Raw genomic sequence first — 18,375 nt, 5'->3', positions numbered from 1 at the left:
CCGAGGGAAATACGCTGGACTGTTCCCTTAACCTGGGGCCCCCAACCCCTCCCCGGGCCACAGACGACAAGACCAAGGCTGAGCACCAGAACCTACAGAGCGCTCCACAGGCTGGCCAGTGAGCTCGGAACTCCTTTTTAGGAGAGCATTTTGCAGGAATGATGTTCCTTCCATAAGACACAACCTGGGACGCTAACAATACAATATTATTTCTGTGATTATAGCTACAGTTTGTAATTCTTCAAAATTTTCAAACATCTCATTTTAATTGGTGGCTGTGTTGCTATAGTAAACATCTTCCAAGGATAAAGCCTGCCCATTTATTAGATGATTTCCACAGGATATATCCAAATTATTGTGCAAAACGATAATGTCATCTATATGGCTTATGATATATATATTTCATCAATTCTAAGACCCACTCTTTTTTACACTTTAACTCACTGAAATCAGGACAGCAATTGTATTATAATTGGCAGCATTTTTTTCTTTCTTAATGATACATAAAATAATGGTGTGTCTTACAAATGATGGTGTCTTGGATCCAATAAAATATAGTATGTTGGTAAAAAAAAAAAAAAAAAAAAAAAAACCCATTTTCTTCTCTGTGCTTAACCCTGCTCCCGCTTAACCCCTGGCAACCACTAATTTCTTCTCCATCTCTATAATTTTGTCATTTCAAGAATGCTATATAAATGGAATCATACAGTATGTAACCTTTTAGGATTAATTTTGCTCACTCAAGTTCAGTGTACTTCTCTGGAGATTAATCAGCATTGTGTGTATCAGTCGTTTGTTTCTTTTTATTTCTGAGTGGTATTCCATGGCATAGATGTTTAACCATTTGCTTAACCAGTTGTTTAACCGTTCATCCATTGAAGGACATCTGTGTTGTTTCCATTTTGGCTAATAGGAATAACGCTGCTATGAATATTTTGTGTAGAGATCTTTGTGAGAATTTCCATTTCCCCATGATAAATGCCCAAGAGTGCAATTTTTGGGTTGTATGGTGAATACAGGTTTAGTTCTGTAAGAGACTGACATCCTGCCGGAATGACTGTAACCTTTTACGTTCACCACCAGCATATGAATGATCCTTTTCCTGGACTTCCTTACTATCATTTGGTGGTATCACTATCTTTAAGTTTAATTTTAGATGAGAGCCATTCTGATATATATGCCATAACAAAACCACCTTGCTGTGGTTTTAATTTGCATTTCCCTATTAGCTAATGAAGTTGATTATCTTTTCATGTGCTTTGTTTGCCATTCGTATATCTCCTTTAGTAATTGTTTACTGATGTCTGTATTAGTTTGCTAGAGCTGCCATAACAAAATACCACAGACTGGTTAAATAAACAGAAATTTATTTCTCATAGTTTTTCACAGTTCCTCCAGGAGGCTAGAAGTCCAAGGTCAAGGTGTTAGCAGGTTTGGTTTCTCCCAAGGCTCCTCTCCTTGGCTTGCAGATGGCTGTCTTCTTGCTGTGTTCTCATATGCCTTTCTCTCTTCTTATAAGGATGCCAGTTGTATTGGATTGGGGTACCACTGATATAATCTAATTTAACCTTGAAGGTCCCAACTTTAGCATATGGTCGCATTGAGGCTTCAACATGTGAATTTTAGGGGATACACAGTTCAGTCCGTAAGAATATCTTTTGCCCTTTTTTAAACTGAATTGTTTTTTTTAATGTTGAGTTTTGGGAGTGGTCTTTATATTCTAGATACTAGCCCCTTGTTTCATATGTAGTTGCATATATTTTCTGCCAATGTGTAATTTGTTTTTTTCTTCCCGCTTAAGAGGTTTTTTTTTTTAATGAAACAGGAGTTTTTAATTTTGATGAAATCTAATTTATCAGTGTTCTCTTTTATGGGCTGTGCTTTTGTTGTCAACCCTAAGAACTCTGTACCTAGCTATATAAATGTTTTTTTTTAAAAATGTTATGCCATGTTGAAGGAAAAATGATTAGAGATCACAAATTATAGATTTTTTTTTTGCTGGGAGAAATTGTTAATTATAAAAAGAAGGTTCACTTTGAAGAATAGGGGCAGATCAGTCATGAACAAAATAAACACTTGGGAGATAAGCCTTCATGCGTTTTCCTCATTTTTTCTGCTCTTCTGTGTAATGGCATTGATAGGTTTTGTTCTGGACTATCTTTTAAGGATGTTTGTTTAGCAGGCAGCCTTGGAAAAGAGAGATACTCCCAGACAAGATTATCTTGACTGGTACTATCATCATCTGCTTTGTCATCCAAGCTGGGAATGGGGACATCCTTGTTAAGTGCCCCGATGTTGTTCTTTATGTTCAGTCACTGCATCCTGTTGATTTCAGCTTCTAAGTAGTTCTTAAACCTATCCTGCATTTTCATCCTTGTCACTGACATTCCCTGATCCATTACCTCATCCTCTCAAGTGTCCTTTCTGTAATGCTGCTTTCCAGATCTTTTTCTTCATCTTTAGTTTTCAGAAGTTTGGCTTATATGTCTTGTTTTGTATTTCTTTGGGTTTATCCTGTTTAGGCTTTACTCACTTTATTCCATCTGTAGTTTTAGGTCTTTTGCCAAATTTAGGAATTTTTCAGCTGTTATTTCTTGGAGTACTCTTTAAGCCCCACCCATCATCTGAATCTTTCCAGGGTTCAGATGATAGGATATTTTAGCTGTTTTGTTATAGTTCCACAGGTCCCTGAAGTTCTTTTTTTTTTTTTCCCTTAATTTTGTCCTCCGTGTATGTTTTTTTTTTTTTTTTAGTTTTTATTGGACTATAGGGGATGGGTTGGGAAATATCTCTGCAAGCTATGCCCTACTAGGGAAATGTCCATTCTAATTTTCTTGGGAGAGCTTTCGGAGCTTTTTCTTTTTCTTGGAGCTGCTGCTCCTGCTGGCAGCAGCCTCTTCAGGTCCACTGCTGAGTGGCTCCTCCTTGGAAGAGAATTTCCTCTATTTCTTGGGGACCCTCTTGTTTCCTGACTCTTCAGGGTCACTAACTGGTTCCCTTTCTGGGGAAAGATTTCTTCCTCTTGGTAAGACTTCCACTGCCAGCTGTCTCTTCAAGATCACTACTAACCAGCTCCTCCATGGAAAAAGATTTTTTTTTTTGGGTTTGGAGAGGAGACAGATGGGTCTTCCATTCCATTCTCCATTCTCCATTTTTCTCTTTTGTTCAGATTGGGTAATTTCGGTTGTTCTGTGTTCTAATTCATTGATGGTTTCCTGGTCCTCAGTACTGCTTTTGATCCCATTTATTGTTTAATTTTGGTTCCTGTATTTTTCAGTTGTAACCTTTCTTGTTGGTCTTTCTTTATATCTTCTATTTCTTTGTTTAGATTTTATAATTCTTTTCTAAGACCTTCTGTTTTTCATTTGTTTCAAGGATGTTCCTAGTTGCTCATTGAAACATTTTTATGATGGTTGCTTTAAAATCTTTATCAGATAACTCTAATATCCCTATCATCTTAGTGTTCGCATCTACTGTTTATCTTTTTTCATCCAGTTTGGGATCTGCCTGGCTCTTGGAATGGTGAGTGATTTTTTTTTTTTTTCCCAAACCTGGACGTTTTGGATATTATGAGATTATGAATCTTATTCAAGCCTTCAGTTTTAGCTCGGTTTGTTTGACACCATTCCAGCAGAGAAGGGTGGGGTGCATGCCACCTCATTACTGCCAGGTCATGGTAGAAGTCCTGGTTCCCCACTCAGCCTCCATTGATATCTCAGGTAGATTGTGCTCATTATTACTGTGGGTGAATGTGGGATCTGGCTCCCCACTATTATTCCCCTGATAGCTTTCTGGCTGGGAGGTATAGAAGTGCCTCATTACTGTTCCACATGTGTCTTCCACTGACACCACAGAGTGGTGTGTCCTTGTTACCACTGGCTGGTGATGTTTCAAGTCCTGAGGGGAGTGTCCACTAAGCATCCTCTTGTACTAGCCCAGCGGGGAGGGATAAAGTTACCTCGACTGATAGGTAGGCTTGGATGTCCAAGCTCCCTGCTTGGTCTCCCCACCATGGAGGTGCCTCATTACCTGGTGGGGATTAAAGTCTCAGTTCCATCTTGGCCTTTTCTGATACCACCCCAGTGGGAAAGTCGGGGCTCTTATTACATCCTGGGGGGAGGGGTGGAAATCTAGGCTCACCATGTCAGCTTTTGCTGGTGGGGTTAGAGGTAAGGTCATGGTTTTTTTCTCTAGTGTTGGCTGCACTAGAGCAGTTATTTTCTTAAAAAGTTTTCTGTCTTGCTAGACTTTCCCTTTCCCTTTCTTGGTCCTTTGGCTACAGAGAACAGGCTTTTGGAGGGTTTGTTTCATCTATACTTGTTGGTTTTCTGTGTTACCCACTTCTCTTCCACCTGGTCTTTGATATATGAGGTAAAAATGAAAATCCAAGGAACTCACTGTTGTGTCATTCTTTGGATCCTTAGATCCCTATCCAGTCTTTCTTCTTCTCTGTCTTTTCTTTTTTATATTTATTTTATATATAATGTCTTGGGTTTCTAGTTGTACTTAGGGAGAGGAATAGGAAAAAGTATATCTATTCCATCTTCCCAGAAGTGGAAAGTATGTTTCAAGTACTTGGTAACAGAAATTACCTCTAAACGGTAGTTGCATTGGATCCACTTAAATATTATTGTCTTTGTGTGCTTTTTTTCATTTGTTTGTTTATTTATTTTTAGGACTAAATACCTATAGGCTGATTTTATTGACAGAGATAATAAAGAATTCAAATGAAAAGTACAAAACAAAAACATAGAATCAACTCTCAGGGATACACATAAATCTCGAACTGAGTCTTGACGACACAGGGATCTACTTAATTACCAATTTTTAACCTGTCAAACTTTATTAATGATTTCTTTTATTTGTGTTGCAGTTCAAACAATTTTCTTCTTTCTTCTGACCCTTTGATTCAGTTACAGAGTGACTGATAATTTATGGAAACAGTTTTCAGGTTTTGGGTAGTCTCATATTCTAGGCTTTGTTAGAATTTAATGGTTAGGTTTTCCCTTTGGGCAGCTGTGGTTATTTCTATGGTAATTTAATATTTTCAGAGGTTTACTATATAATATAAAAGTATAATCTATTGCACTAAAAGACAGTTACTGTGTCATAAAATATGAGAAAAAGCAAGGCCTTTCTTCCATATAGGTAACATACTAATTTCAAATTGCCTCAACAGTAGTATTCTATAGTAAAATATTATCATTATTGTAAATGTTTTTTAAAAAGTTCTCTTTGTGTAATATTTGGGCTGTCCCAGGTCTGAACTAATCTTGGGATTGGATTTCTTTCCTGTAGGGTGAGGGTCTAGAGGACAATGAAAAGGATTTCTATGATTCTGATGAGGAACAGAAGGAAAAGACTGACAAAAGGAAGAAGCCATATACTATGGATCCAGACCATAGACTTTTAATTCGGAATACAAAGCCTTTGCTTCAGAGCAGGAATGCAGCGGTATGTAAAAACCATTATAAGAAATAATTCACAGATTTTTTAAAACAGTGGTTAAAAGTGTGTAAGTTCAGTAAATAAGTCTTTATTTTTGAGTGTGCTAATGGAGCATTTGTTGGTTTATTTGTTTATATACTAAAAAGCAGGTTTTAATACGATTACTTGGTTTGGTAGCTGTATGCCTACTGGACTTCATTTCCTTTTTGTGGTTTTGTTAATTGGATTCCTAAGATATAAGTTCAAGATGTTTACCAGTTGATTGGAGGACTGTGTATATTTCTCTATTACTGGATTGTTGTTGTGAGTACTTAATCTGGTATCAGTACATAATATTTGTATTTACCTGATAAGAGTTTTGAAGAGACTAACATGTAGTAAAAGCACCTAGCATAATGCCTCATATAAAAATTTTAGCTGGTAGGAATAATTAAAAGTCATCCTTACTTGGATCCTAAGTTTGTTGTTGTTGTTGTTGTTTACATCTTTTTATTTTAAATAACACTTTATATTTTAGAAGAATACATGTACACAGTAGAAAATTAGAAAATACAGACTAGCAAAATTAAATAAAATTAAACCATTACATTCCCATCACACAGAAATCACTGTTATAATATCTTAATGCAGTTTTTTCCAGATTTTTTCTGCATAAATGTACCTATTTCACATGTGTGTATGTCTATACATATATATTTTTTAAACCAGATAAAAATCATAGTACACATAGTATTTTTTAACCTGTTTTTTTTTCTAGTCATTTCTCTATTTCTATTTCAGTAAAATTTCATCTCATTTAATACCAATTTGTCTTAAATTCGTTCATCTTATAACTCGTTCATCTAAACCAGTTGTGCTGCATTGGGTCTGGTTGTTACTTCTTTTTTTTTTTAATTTTTTTTATTTTTTTTTAATTTTTATTTATGGCTGTGTTTGGGTCTTCGTTTCTGCGTGAGGGCCCTCTCCAGTTGTGGCAAGCGGGGGCCACCCCTCATCGCAGTGCGCGGGCCTCTCACTATCGCGGCCTCTCCCGTTGCGGAGCACAGGCTCCAGACGCGCAGGCTCAGCAATTGTGGCTCATGGGCCCAGCCGCTCCGCGGCACGCGGGATCCCCCGGGACCAGGGCTTGAACCTGTGTCCCCCGCACCGGCAGGCGGACTCCCAACCACTGCGCCACCAGGGAAGCCCTACTTCTTTTAAACCTCTCAAGTCTTGCAGAATGTTCCTCTGGATTTGTCTGGTTGCTTCCTTTACTATATCCTGTGTTTCCTGTTAACTGGAAGTTTTGTGTAAGGCTTGAGGAATTCAAGTTCAACATTTTCTTAAACTTCTTTCAATTAAAAAAATTCTGAATGAATCGTTCTGTTCAAGTAGTAAAAACTTTGAAAATGAGAGTTTCCTTTGTTTTCTGATGCTTGAGAATTTGGTCCCTAAGCTTTGTATATGTATCTTGGGAAGTTTTTATCTAATACCTAGTACTTAGTTTCTAAATCATGATTAAGTACTATGCACAATAATAACACATATGTTATTTTATTAATGTTGTAAAATATGCTTATATTTTAGTATGGTCTCGCTTGACCTGATGGTACTTAAGTACTGTAACTTGCCACCTAAAACTACTTTATAATTGACTCACTATTAATTTAACTTTGTCTTGGAAATTGGTTTTATAGTTCAAATACTCACTGATCAAAAATGTTCTTAAATAGTGAAACAAATAGAGGTGGTTTGTACTTTTTGTACCAGTATGTTTTGGTTCCCTGCTTGATTTGATTGTGTACCAAATAGAGGTAGTTTATTTTTTGTTCCAATACCTTTTAGTATCCTGCTTATTTGATGCTGCTAAATATATATAAAGGTTGGCTTTTGAAGAATTGTGAATAGAGGTTCTTTGGTTTAGCCTTATTCTCAACTTGCAAGAGAGACTTTGAGAATTTGTTCAGGAAACTTAGTCTGTCAGTGCTGTGTAGATTGAATTGGCGATAAGAGATGCTGAAAGCACCGTTGGGAGGCTGTTTGGACAGTCTAGGTAAGGTGACAGAGGAGGAATGGTTAGAAATAGAAAAGTTCTTATAGGATGTACTTTCTTATGAACATACATAATGTAACTGCCGAAGGCCTATGAGGTATATTTTTAGTTGTTTTGGAGTTTGGAGTTATGGGAGCTTCCCTCATGGCTTTTACAAATTAGACTATAAATGTCAAATTTTGGGTATTGAAGAGATTTAAAAACTGTTAGATTTGTAAATATTGGGGAAAAGAAGATCCTTTAGCCCTTTTGGGTTTGGGAGTGCCCTAATTAATGTATCAGAACAGATGACGTACTAAGTGGAATCTAGGATCTTAAAAACATTGACACATATAGAAAGTACAGTTTATTAAGCTTCAGCTTTCTCTTCTATCATATGCTAATACTTATTAGCCATCTGTATGCTTTAATATTTTTAAAAAATGACTGTCACCTATTTGTAGATTAAGTCAATCATTAATTGAGTTTTTCTTAATAAGATTTTAAATTCAGAAGAGTTTGTTGTATAATTAAAGTGTATTTGTAGATCACAAGTTAAGAAATAAGATATCCTTAAACTCCTCAAATCCCCAAGTAATGTCTGAAAGCTATAAATCAGTCATCTAAAAAAATGTACACAAAAATGCCATACAGCAGTAACTTGAGGATCCTGTAACTCTATTTTTTTTAAATGTTTCTTAGTTTTAGAAGGAACTGTTTTTGTTTTGAGCACCCTCAGGTACTGTATACTCTTTAGGCATATGTAAAACTCCTGCCATATACTTAATAGAACTTTATAGTTCAAGCAGAAGTAAAGTAGTATTAATATATCTTCCTTACCAAAGGTAAGATGATTAATTTCTGTAGCTCTCTATCTGCAGTTGCCACACGCTGAACTGGATACTTTCAGCAAGTGGGAAGTCTGGACTTTTGGTCTCTGGATCTAAGTGTAGAGGCACGTAGGGGAAACATAGTACTCTTATATTTTATGACAGAGAAATTCTGATTACCCCTATAATAGCTTTGAACCAAAGACTATTTTTAAGGTTCTGCATTTTGAAAAGCAAGATCATTTCAAATGCTGCTGTTTTAGAGGAGTTGTTTTAATAGAGTCCCCTTAATTAAAACTTAAATATACTGACTTTTTTTGGTTTTTAAAATTTTAACCTACTTACTGCTGTTACCTTTAAGTGTCTGGTTTCATTCCCTGTCTCAGAGCAGCAGCTGCACTAGGAAGAGTATGGGATTTGGAGTGTGTGTTGAGCCTTGCCGTGTATTGGCTGGCAGACTTTGGGTAGTTCGTTTAACATTCATTTTCTTTTCTGAGGATTTCTTGGCTTCCTAGGGTTGCCGTAACAAATTACCAAAAACTGAGTGGATTAAAACAATAGAAATGTATTCTCTCACATTTCAGGAGGCCAGAAGTCTAAAAATCAAGTTGTCGACAGGATTGGTTCCTCCTGGAGGCTCTGGGGAGAAATTAGCTTCTGGTGGTTGCCAGCAATCTTTGCCATTACTTGACTTACATGCCTCAGTGCAGTCTCTGCCTCCATCTTCATACTGCCTCTTCTCTGTGTGTCCTTTTCTGTCTCTGATAAGGACACTCACATTGGATTTAGGGCCCCCCAATCAAGTGTGATCTCACCTTGGTCATTGCCTTAATAACATCTGCAAAGACTTTATTTTCAAATAAAGTCACATTCTGAGGGTAGACACTCTTAGGGGAACACTATTCAACCTGCTACATAGGGTAACAACATATTCATCTTATTTCACAGCAATTTTGTAGGAGTTAAAGGAAATAATATGTAAGAATATACTTTGAAACTGTAGTATGAAACTGTTATAGTTCTTATTGTTCTCTGCTTTACTTTTTAGGTGGTTATGGCAGTTGCTCAGCTGTATTGGCACATAGCACCAAAATCGGAAGCTGGCATTATTTCTAAATCACTAGTGCGTTTACTTCGTAGCAATAGGTAGGACATGATTTTTTATGTGTTTTCTTTTGTATTACTTTAAAAGTAATGTCTGAACAAATAAAATGTGTCTCTTAGGCATTTAACATGCAGCTCTGACTGTATTTTATCAATGAGATTTCATACTTAAGGGGATTATTATAAAAGCCTTTAGATTACTGATCTCAAAGTTAATGCTAAATATTGAAGGTTTTTTAACCTCAAGCCCAAAGAAGTTGAAAATATTTTTTTGGCATATAGTATATGCTATTACCAGTAGCCTAGTATTAGTGTTTGATATTTCTAGGTGTGGCAATAATAATGTTTGGGAGTTCTATTAAGTCTGGAATCACTGAAAAACTATATTAAATGTATTATCAGATTGACTTAGTGTAATTATACATGACTTTATATAAAGCAATACATATGCTGAATTATGTAGTGTATGACAGAATTACTGCTTCCTGTAAAGTTACAATATTTAATTACTATAGTTTGTTCTATTTAAGAAAAGAGCTATGTTCTTAATAGCTACTTATTTTAAAGAAATGCATACTCTTTTCTTTTCCTGGAGATAGGTAGGTAGGTAGTAGGTAGGTAGGTAGATAGATAGATAGATAGCAGAATACTTTTCTCTTTAATTTTACCTCTCTATAATTCTGCAGTTCAGGTCAACAATTCAGAAAACTTTGAGTTCCTGTGGCATATACTTTCAGTGTTTAAAAAGATTTTGCCATTTGTTTTGTTTTCTATATTTAAGAATACTATTGTTTCAAGCTATTTAGCTTACCCTGGATATTTTGCAGTAATTAGTTATTTTAAATTAAAAAATTTTTTTCCATTGAGTACTTATGCTATTGGAGTTGGAAGGAGAAAGGTAAATATTTATTTTCATCCATACTCAAACTTAGTGCCACAACTTTAGCCCTAGTTTGGCTTTTGCCATTCTTTAGTAAGATACTATTTCCTTTGTCTTTATACGTAGTCAGTCGTTCTTTCCCTTTTAACAGCTCAATAATTTTTGTTTTCCATAGCTGGTTCAAAGAAGGATCTGGAATGCGTCTTTCACATGAAGCATTATACCAGATTCATTTCCATGTTCATTTCTTAGATAATTGGACATAAAATAACATGGCTTTTTAAAAAATCTATCTTTCACTCTGGGCAGAATTGAGGCACATGGTGAGCCTTCCAGTCAAGAGTTTGTATTAACACTGTGGTCATGTTTGTTCCATTAGCCCTAAGAATACTTTCTTTGCACGTGTTCAGAGCAGCTACAGTATTGACTCTACATCTTAGGAATACAGTATTATAAAATTTGTTTTAACTCTTCCTCATGATGAATCAAATCTAATTTAATAGTTTATAGGGAAAATGTATTTTTAAAAGAAGGCATAAATATCTAAGATTTACTAAAAACTTTTCAATATTATATTTAAGAGTTCCACTCAATATGAGTCTTATTGCTGATTCTTTTTCTTTAATGTACTGTTTACTTGTTTACTTAAAGATATTTCATTGGAGAATATACCCAGTGAAAATTCTCCTTTAATTTCTAGGGAGGTGCAGTATATTGTCCTACAGAATATAGCAACTATGTCAATTCAAAGAAAGGTACGTACATTGTGAACACAAAATTCAAGAGAGAAATGAATACACTAGTACCATAAATGTATTTATATATTTATTTTTGTAATCTAGGGTATGTTTGAACCTTATCTGAAGAGTTTTTATGTTAGGTCAACCGATCCAACTATGATCAAGATACTGAAGGTATGCATGCTCTTATTTTTCAGATACTCTAATGCATGTTTACTTTGATGCTATTGCTGTAACTTTTGGTTTAGCATCTGCAAAATGGAGACCTGTTTTTTTTTTTTTAAATAGATACATTGAGGGATTTTCTTTATGCTTTTTAAACTACATTATTATATACTAATTACTGTGCTACATTCTAATAATACAAAGTTAAGACATGCTACCTATACCTTGAATAACTCACAGTATGTGAAGTATGTGAAGGAGACAGACATGGAAATAGATAATTTCAGCACTATGTGTTTTAAGTGATAAAGAGGTTTGAATTGAGTGTTGTGGAAAAAGATAAAGATGGGGCTAATTCTCTGGGATATTTAGAAAAGACTGGTGGAAAAGATGATGTTTGAGTGGCTCTAAAAAGAATAACATGATTTCGTCAATTTTTTTGTTGTTGGTAGGTAAGTTGATTGGGAGGTTGTAGCATTGGGTATAGGAGAAAGGCACATTTTATGCCAACACAAGAGATTATGAAAGAGTGTTGTGTTCAGGGAATGGCAACTACAGTATAGAATATAGTTATGGGTATAAAGTTATAATCATTAAAACAGTGTGATATTTAGATAGAAAAATAAGTGGAATAGAACATGAAGCCTGGAAACAGATCTATGCATATCAAAATGTACCATATAAGAGAGGAGACATTGTAAACCAGTGAGGACTATTCATTAGTAGACTATTCAGTAAATATTGGAAAGATTGGTTCTTCACATGGAAACTGAGTTTAATCACAAAAAAACAAAAATTGAAAAACTAAGACACACCCAAATTGAAGGATAAATTTACAGAATAATTGGTTTGTAATCATCAAAAGTGTCCACTTCGTGAAGGTCAAAAGAAAGGTTGAGAAACGTTCAGACTGAAGGAGACTAAAGAGACAACTAAATAAAATGTATGATATGGATCTGGATTCTTCTTTTATACATTGTTGAGATAATTAGTGAATTTTAAATATAAGTTATTACTGCATAGATATGATGTATCAGTGTTAATTTCCTGGTTTTCTTGGTTGTATTGTGGTCTGTAGGACAGTGTCCTTGTTTGTAGAATATATGTACAGATGTGTTTGGAGATGATGTGGTATCATTTTGATGACTCTGGACTCAGATGGTTCAGATAAAAACTGCTTTTTACCTTTTCTGTACATTAGAGATTGTTTTTTAAAATTGTACAAAAAATTAAAATGTTCTCATCAAAATAAAATGAAAAGTCAATTCATAATCTAGGAGAAGATATTTCCAGTACATATATCTGAAAATTGACTACTATCCAGAATATATAAAGAACTGCTACAGTCTGTGCCTTTTAGTTGAAGTGTTAGACCATTTACTTTTAATGTAATTATTGATATGAGTGTGTTTATGTCTACATCTTGTGTTTTGTTTTTTGTTTGTCCCATCTGTTTCTGTTCCTTTTTTCCTTTTTGAAGCTTTCCTTCAGATTAATTGAATATTTTTTTATGAGTAGAAACTGAAATTTTTTTAGCAAGCCTATTGGAGATGAGCTTTTAATTGCATATTTCTTGTAACTGTAAATCTGGAAGAGAGAATTAAACTCTAGATATTTGAGATGGTAGGATGAAGAAAAACTAAATAAGGGAATTAATTGGTATCTGGAATATAGAGATACTACATGGAGGGCAAGTCGTTTTCTAACTTTATTATTAAAAGAAAAAGAAATAAAACTACCTTAAGTTGTTTAGGTTAATTAGATATAAACTATAAAGTTGGGAGAAACAACTAAGGAAGACGTAGGATTCTCTTTTTTGTAATTACTTTTAGACACTATATAATTATTCTCTGTTTGTAGGTGTAGGGAGACAAAGTTCACCTGAAGAGTATAATGCCTCACATTTGTAATAGTGTAACTTTTTTTAAAAACAGAAATTACCTTTCTATTAAATGCATAACCTTTATTAAATTCATCCTTTTTTGTGTGTTTTAAACTGTTTACTTTCTCTTTTTTCTATCATAGCTTGAAATTTTGACAAACTTGGCAAATGAAGCCAACATATCAACTCTTCTTCGAGAATTTCAGGTTTGTGTACAGTGCTAATTATACAATAACTTCTAAAGCATCTGTTCAGTTTAAAGTAAGATATATATCTTTCTCAGTTTAGATATGTGTAATTGTATAAATAAAACAGTGATTTGGGGCAAGATTGACAACTAATAAATTTATAAATTTTCAAGAATAAACATTAACTACAAATCTAAAATTTAAGGGAAATGGAATGGTAGTCCCTTTCATGTTTTCATATCATAGAATTTGAGAGACTGGTTTATAACTCCTTGTTTGAAAATAAGTCACTGTAACGATTCTATCTTTTTGTGCTGTCATCATCAATAGTCCATGCTATACGCTATACTCATGAAAATGGCTTCACTTCTTACATGATTGTCCCTATTTGATTGGCCTACTACTGTTTCAGACATTATCCTCTTAGCTTCATGTATAGCTCCAAAAAATTGGTTTAAAATTGGCCTCATCATGATTTTTTAAATTGTTGTTAATGTTTTGTTTTGCTGTATTTTTTAAATCATGTGTGCTGTTGGATGAGATGTTTCCCAGCTACACATCCCCCCAAAATACTAAAAAGTTACCTCATGGATCTTATGCCCTTTATGATGAAAGGGTTAGCTCTGAAGACTTAGTGGTGGAGCACAGTAATAGAAAACCTCATATCAGTAGTACGGGTTTTACATCTCATCAGCAGTTTTCTTAGCAAAAGTATACCACATGCTACACACGAATCACAAAATTGTTGTCAACTCCCAGCTTTTATAGATTTAACTTATTTTGTTGCCATAGTCATTCTATTTGCCTGCATTAAATTTCTTTTTAGCCATATAGACATTGTATTTCTTTTTAACTGTGTGATCTTACACTTTTAACAGGGGTAGTAGAATATTATAACATATTCATGCTTTATAATTTTGTAACTGAATTACTATACTTTCATGCTATATATTTTTCTAGAAAAAGTCCTTGTAAAATTAGGATATCTGCTCATCTTATATTTACATACCAGAAAATATAGTATCTCAAGTTCTTATCTAGTAATCTGTGGTATAGAACATTGCTTAAATTTGACTTTATTTTAAAGTTTTTGTCTTTGTGTTTGCAGTTTTTGCTTTTCCTCTTATCATGTGTAATCTGTGTAATCTGTTTGGGGGTCCTTTTGCTGTCTATTTTCTGCTTATGTCAGGGTTACTGGGGTTGTAGGGAAGGAGTCTCAGGTAATTTTATGGCATTATTTACCTGTTTCAGGATATTGGTGATCTAGTCATTTCATTTAATATCAGGATGTTTAGTAAGGTCCATTGTTTAGTCAGACTTTTTAATATATTCTTTCTTCATGTATCCTTTTTTATCACTGTCTATTTTTTACCTTATTTCTGTGTTTATGGGTTATGTTCATAGATGTGTACAGTTTATTCATAACTTTTTGAGAAAATAGACAACTTTTCTAAAGACTCAGTTTTTTGTAACTGAGGAAATTAGGTAATCAACTGGGAAATGGTTTTAAATACAGTTGATCTTTCCTACATGGAACTAAGAGAGTTTAATTTGTTTAATTTATTTCCTCAACATTTAATCGTGTTTTGGTACCATTTTCACTAAATTCGTGTGCCTTTTAGATATTCTTGGATTTTCTCCTCCATTTGCCATTTAGGCACCATTTAAATGCATATCCTGTTTTGCATGTTAGATGAACGTGGTGTTAATTCTACATTATGTACTTGTCGTTTGAGGTTGGGAATCATTTTTTAAAATTTCAGTTGAAAATGGGATTTTAAATTCCATTTATATGTAATGTATATAAATATGCATATTTATTAAAAATACATTTGTTTCTGTATACAATAAAAGCTTAGTTTTTAAATTAGGAAAGTTATAACCAAAGTGAAATTCTTTAGGTCTGTAATAAATAAGTGATTAATTTCTTTTTAAGTTTATATAAATATATGGTTTACAGTGTATTTTTAAAGCATTCTTTTCAAGAAAATCTTTTTCAAAAGTGTGGTGTTTTATTTTGTTGCAAATCAAGTATTTATAAAGTCTTTATTGGAATGCTACTCACTGTAGCTGTTGCAGTTTACTACCATTCAGATACCATTTTGAAAGTATAAAATGTTTATCAGTGGCATATTGATCCTTTTCCTCCTCTTCGCCCAATTTTTAGCTTTAGTATCTCTGAAAAAGCAACCCTTTTTTCATAGATTCACAGATGCTGCTGGTTAAATGAACTGAAACCTCCAAAGAGAGGGTTCTCATCATCTCTTTCAACCTTGCACTTAAACTAATTGCTGTCCTTGGGTGACTGCTCCCCACTATCTCTTCTGGAGTCACAAGCCACTGTAGCCACAGGTGAATGAACCTGGCTTGAAAATGTGCCTCTTCTGTAGCCACATTCTTTAAGTGAAAAAACAGAACTAAATTAATTCAGGAGTTGGACCTCTTGTTATGCCTTTAGATGAGAAGATTATGTATTCTAGAATTCTTATATTCTGACAGAGCTTAATATATTAGGGATTTTTTTGTTCACTTGATAGTGCCAATGTATGAACTAACTGAGATAATTTTTTAGACCTATGTGAAAAGCCAGGATAAACAGTTTGCAGCAGCCACTATTCAGACTATAGGCAGATGTGCCACCAACATCTCAGAAGTCACTGACACATGCCTTACTGGCCTGGTGTGTCTGCTGTCCAACAGGGATGGTAAGTTGACAGCTTCATTTTATTTTCAAATAATTTCTCATTTCAATATTCTTGGTATGATCTACAGATTGTAACTTCTTTTTTAGTATTGCATTTTAGTTTTTCCTGTATGTCAGTAGCATGGTTACAATGAATAGTAACATTTTATCTTTGAAATACACACACGCACACACACACACACACACACACACAGTTTTTTTTGTTGTTTTAGTAAATTAGATAATTAACTTACAAACAGAATTTTCTTGCCTGACCAGAACTAAGAAAGTATAATTTGTTTATTTTATTTCTTCACAATTTAATCACCTTCATTGCACCCTTTCCACAAAGGTTCTATTTTACTGGTTTTTAATGACATATGTCATGTATAATATTGGTTCACCTGCAGAGGGTGCTAAAAGCAGGCAAATGACTTTACAACATGAGAAGTTATAAAGACTAGATCAAAAAAGTATGTAAATGTGTAACTTCAAAGCTTTTTTCCAGAAAGTCACTTAATAATTTTATATTCAAGATTAATTAGATTTAAAAGTCATCAGTTTGGAACAGCTTCATGTTTTTAAGCCAGTGTCTAAACATTTTGTAAAACTGGATAGGTAATATCCAGTAAAGTACATAATCTAGATTTCATACTTTCTGTGGTAAATGTCTGTTATTTCTATGATATGGCTTTAGAATAAATGAGACCTTTTGAAGAAAGAAAGAAAAATGATTCAGCTTTCACCTTTAAAATAATTTAATTAAAATGAGATTAAAACAAGGGATTTTTTTAGGAAAAGCATAATTTTCTGTGTAAAATTATTGAAATTATTTGTGGAATTCTAAATATAATTATGTCATATCTAGACCCAGGCATATATGACATAGCAACCATAAGGTGAAACATAACAAAATTGATTACTTTTTATATTTTATTTGAAAAGTAAATTTTTACTATGTTACGCCTAATTGTCTTTTTCCAGATGTAGATCTCTAGAAAGCTGTAACATTATTGTAAATACTTCTAATGAAAAAAAATTCGAAACAAAATTTATCCCCAAATAAGAATGATCTTTCCTGTAAGCATAAACTTATAAATTTTAACCTGTAAATTCAAGATATTATGATGGATAGAACATTTTTCTATATGCAGTATTGTAACTTCAAATAAGTGGCAAGAAAAATTATCAAGGAAATAGATATAAAAAAAAAATTGACTGTAGAAGGTAACTACAGAGGATAGGGTGCTAAATGTCATCCATTTTTATCTATTTCTACTTTTAACAATAACATCCTTTTTGTCTCTATTTCTATGTCACACTTTAAAATGTGAGTTAAAAAATATGTTTTCATTTTCCTATGTCTTTAATAATGACTTTCTATTTGATCAAACAAGACACACTTCAATTTGATTGCATACAAAAAGCACCACAAATCAGTTAGAATACTGGCTAGTTCTTTCAAATACAAAATGGATCTAAGGTTTGTCAGTTTTATATTTTGACCACTTTTTCTCATGTGAAATTTTCAAGCTGGATTTTAAAGCAGTTGTTTCTACTTAGGCTTTCTAACACATTAATTTCTCAAAAACTATTTTTTATTGACTTTGATTTAAAAGATGAATATTCTGTACCCCTGTAGTACTTTTTTCTTTTTAGCAAGCTTTTCCTTTATCTATTTTAAAAAAATTTTTATTTTATATTGCCGTATAGTTGATTTACAATGTTATGTTTGTTTCAGGTGTACAGCAAAGTGATCCAGTTATGCATATACATATATTTATTTTTTTTCAGATTCTTTTCCCATTTAGGCTGTTACAGAATATTAAGTAGAGTTCCCTGTGCTATACAGTAGGTCCTTGTTGATTATCTATTTTATTTATAGTTATGTGTATATGTTAATCCCAAACTCTTAATTTTTTATTGACTTTGATTTAGAAGATGAATATCCTATACCCTGTAGTACTTTTAAGGGAAGAATAGATCATTTTATAATTAGTCAATGGGAAACTAATATAATTTATAATCACTCTTCAAGGTAGATTTACTCATTTAAACTCTGACATTTTAATGTTCAGGCTTTTGTTTTTGGTAAATCAAAACTCTGTTTATAACCGTGGATTTTTTTTCTGCTTTGAATATTAAGAAACTTAAATTGTATTTTTCAGGTTCTGATTTCACAATCATCATTTGCCTGATTCTTTAACTGTTTATCATATGTGCTTCACTTTCATAGTTTGGAAACTGGCTTAGTGACATTAAAGAACGTAATAATATTTTTAACTTAAAATGATCATTTGTTACAACAGAGCCCCTTTCTCTTCCTATTGAAAGATCTGTTTTTAGGAATAAATGCTGTGAATGAGACCTCAGTTTCTTTAAAATCTGTAAGATCTTTTGGCCCTCTAAGGGTCTATGACTCTTTGATTTTATATTAGTATGAA

The 18,375-nt window shown here is 33.5% G+C and overlaps 1 protein-coding gene across 1 annotated transcript in view; it reads left to right on the top strand.

The window, feature by feature from the left end:
• Positions 1–18,375, top strand: part of AP3B1 (adaptor related protein complex 3 subunit beta 1) — a 268,218-nt gene that overhangs the window by 109,612 nt on the left and 140,231 nt on the right. The window contains exons 8-13 of the mRNA XM_059916615.1: positions 5,299–5,454; positions 9,338–9,435; positions 10,974–11,028; positions 11,116–11,187; positions 13,204–13,266; positions 15,821–15,953. Of these exons, the coding sequence (XP_059772598.1) occupies positions 5,299–5,454; positions 9,338–9,435; positions 10,974–11,028; positions 11,116–11,187; positions 13,204–13,266; positions 15,821–15,953 (577 nt within the window). The remainder of the gene's footprint in view (positions 1–5,298; positions 5,455–9,337; positions 9,436–10,973; positions 11,029–11,115; positions 11,188–13,203; positions 13,267–15,820; positions 15,954–18,375) is intronic.

The sequence above is a fragment of the Balaenoptera ricei genome, chromosome 3 (genome assembly GCF_028023285.1).
Source record: "Balaenoptera ricei isolate mBalRic1 chromosome 3, mBalRic1.hap2, whole genome shotgun sequence".
Lineage (NCBI taxonomy): Eukaryota > Metazoa > Chordata > Mammalia > Artiodactyla > Balaenopteridae > Balaenoptera > Balaenoptera ricei.
Note: the sequence above shows the minus strand (reverse complement) of the source record. Positions and strands in the feature narration are given on the sequence as shown.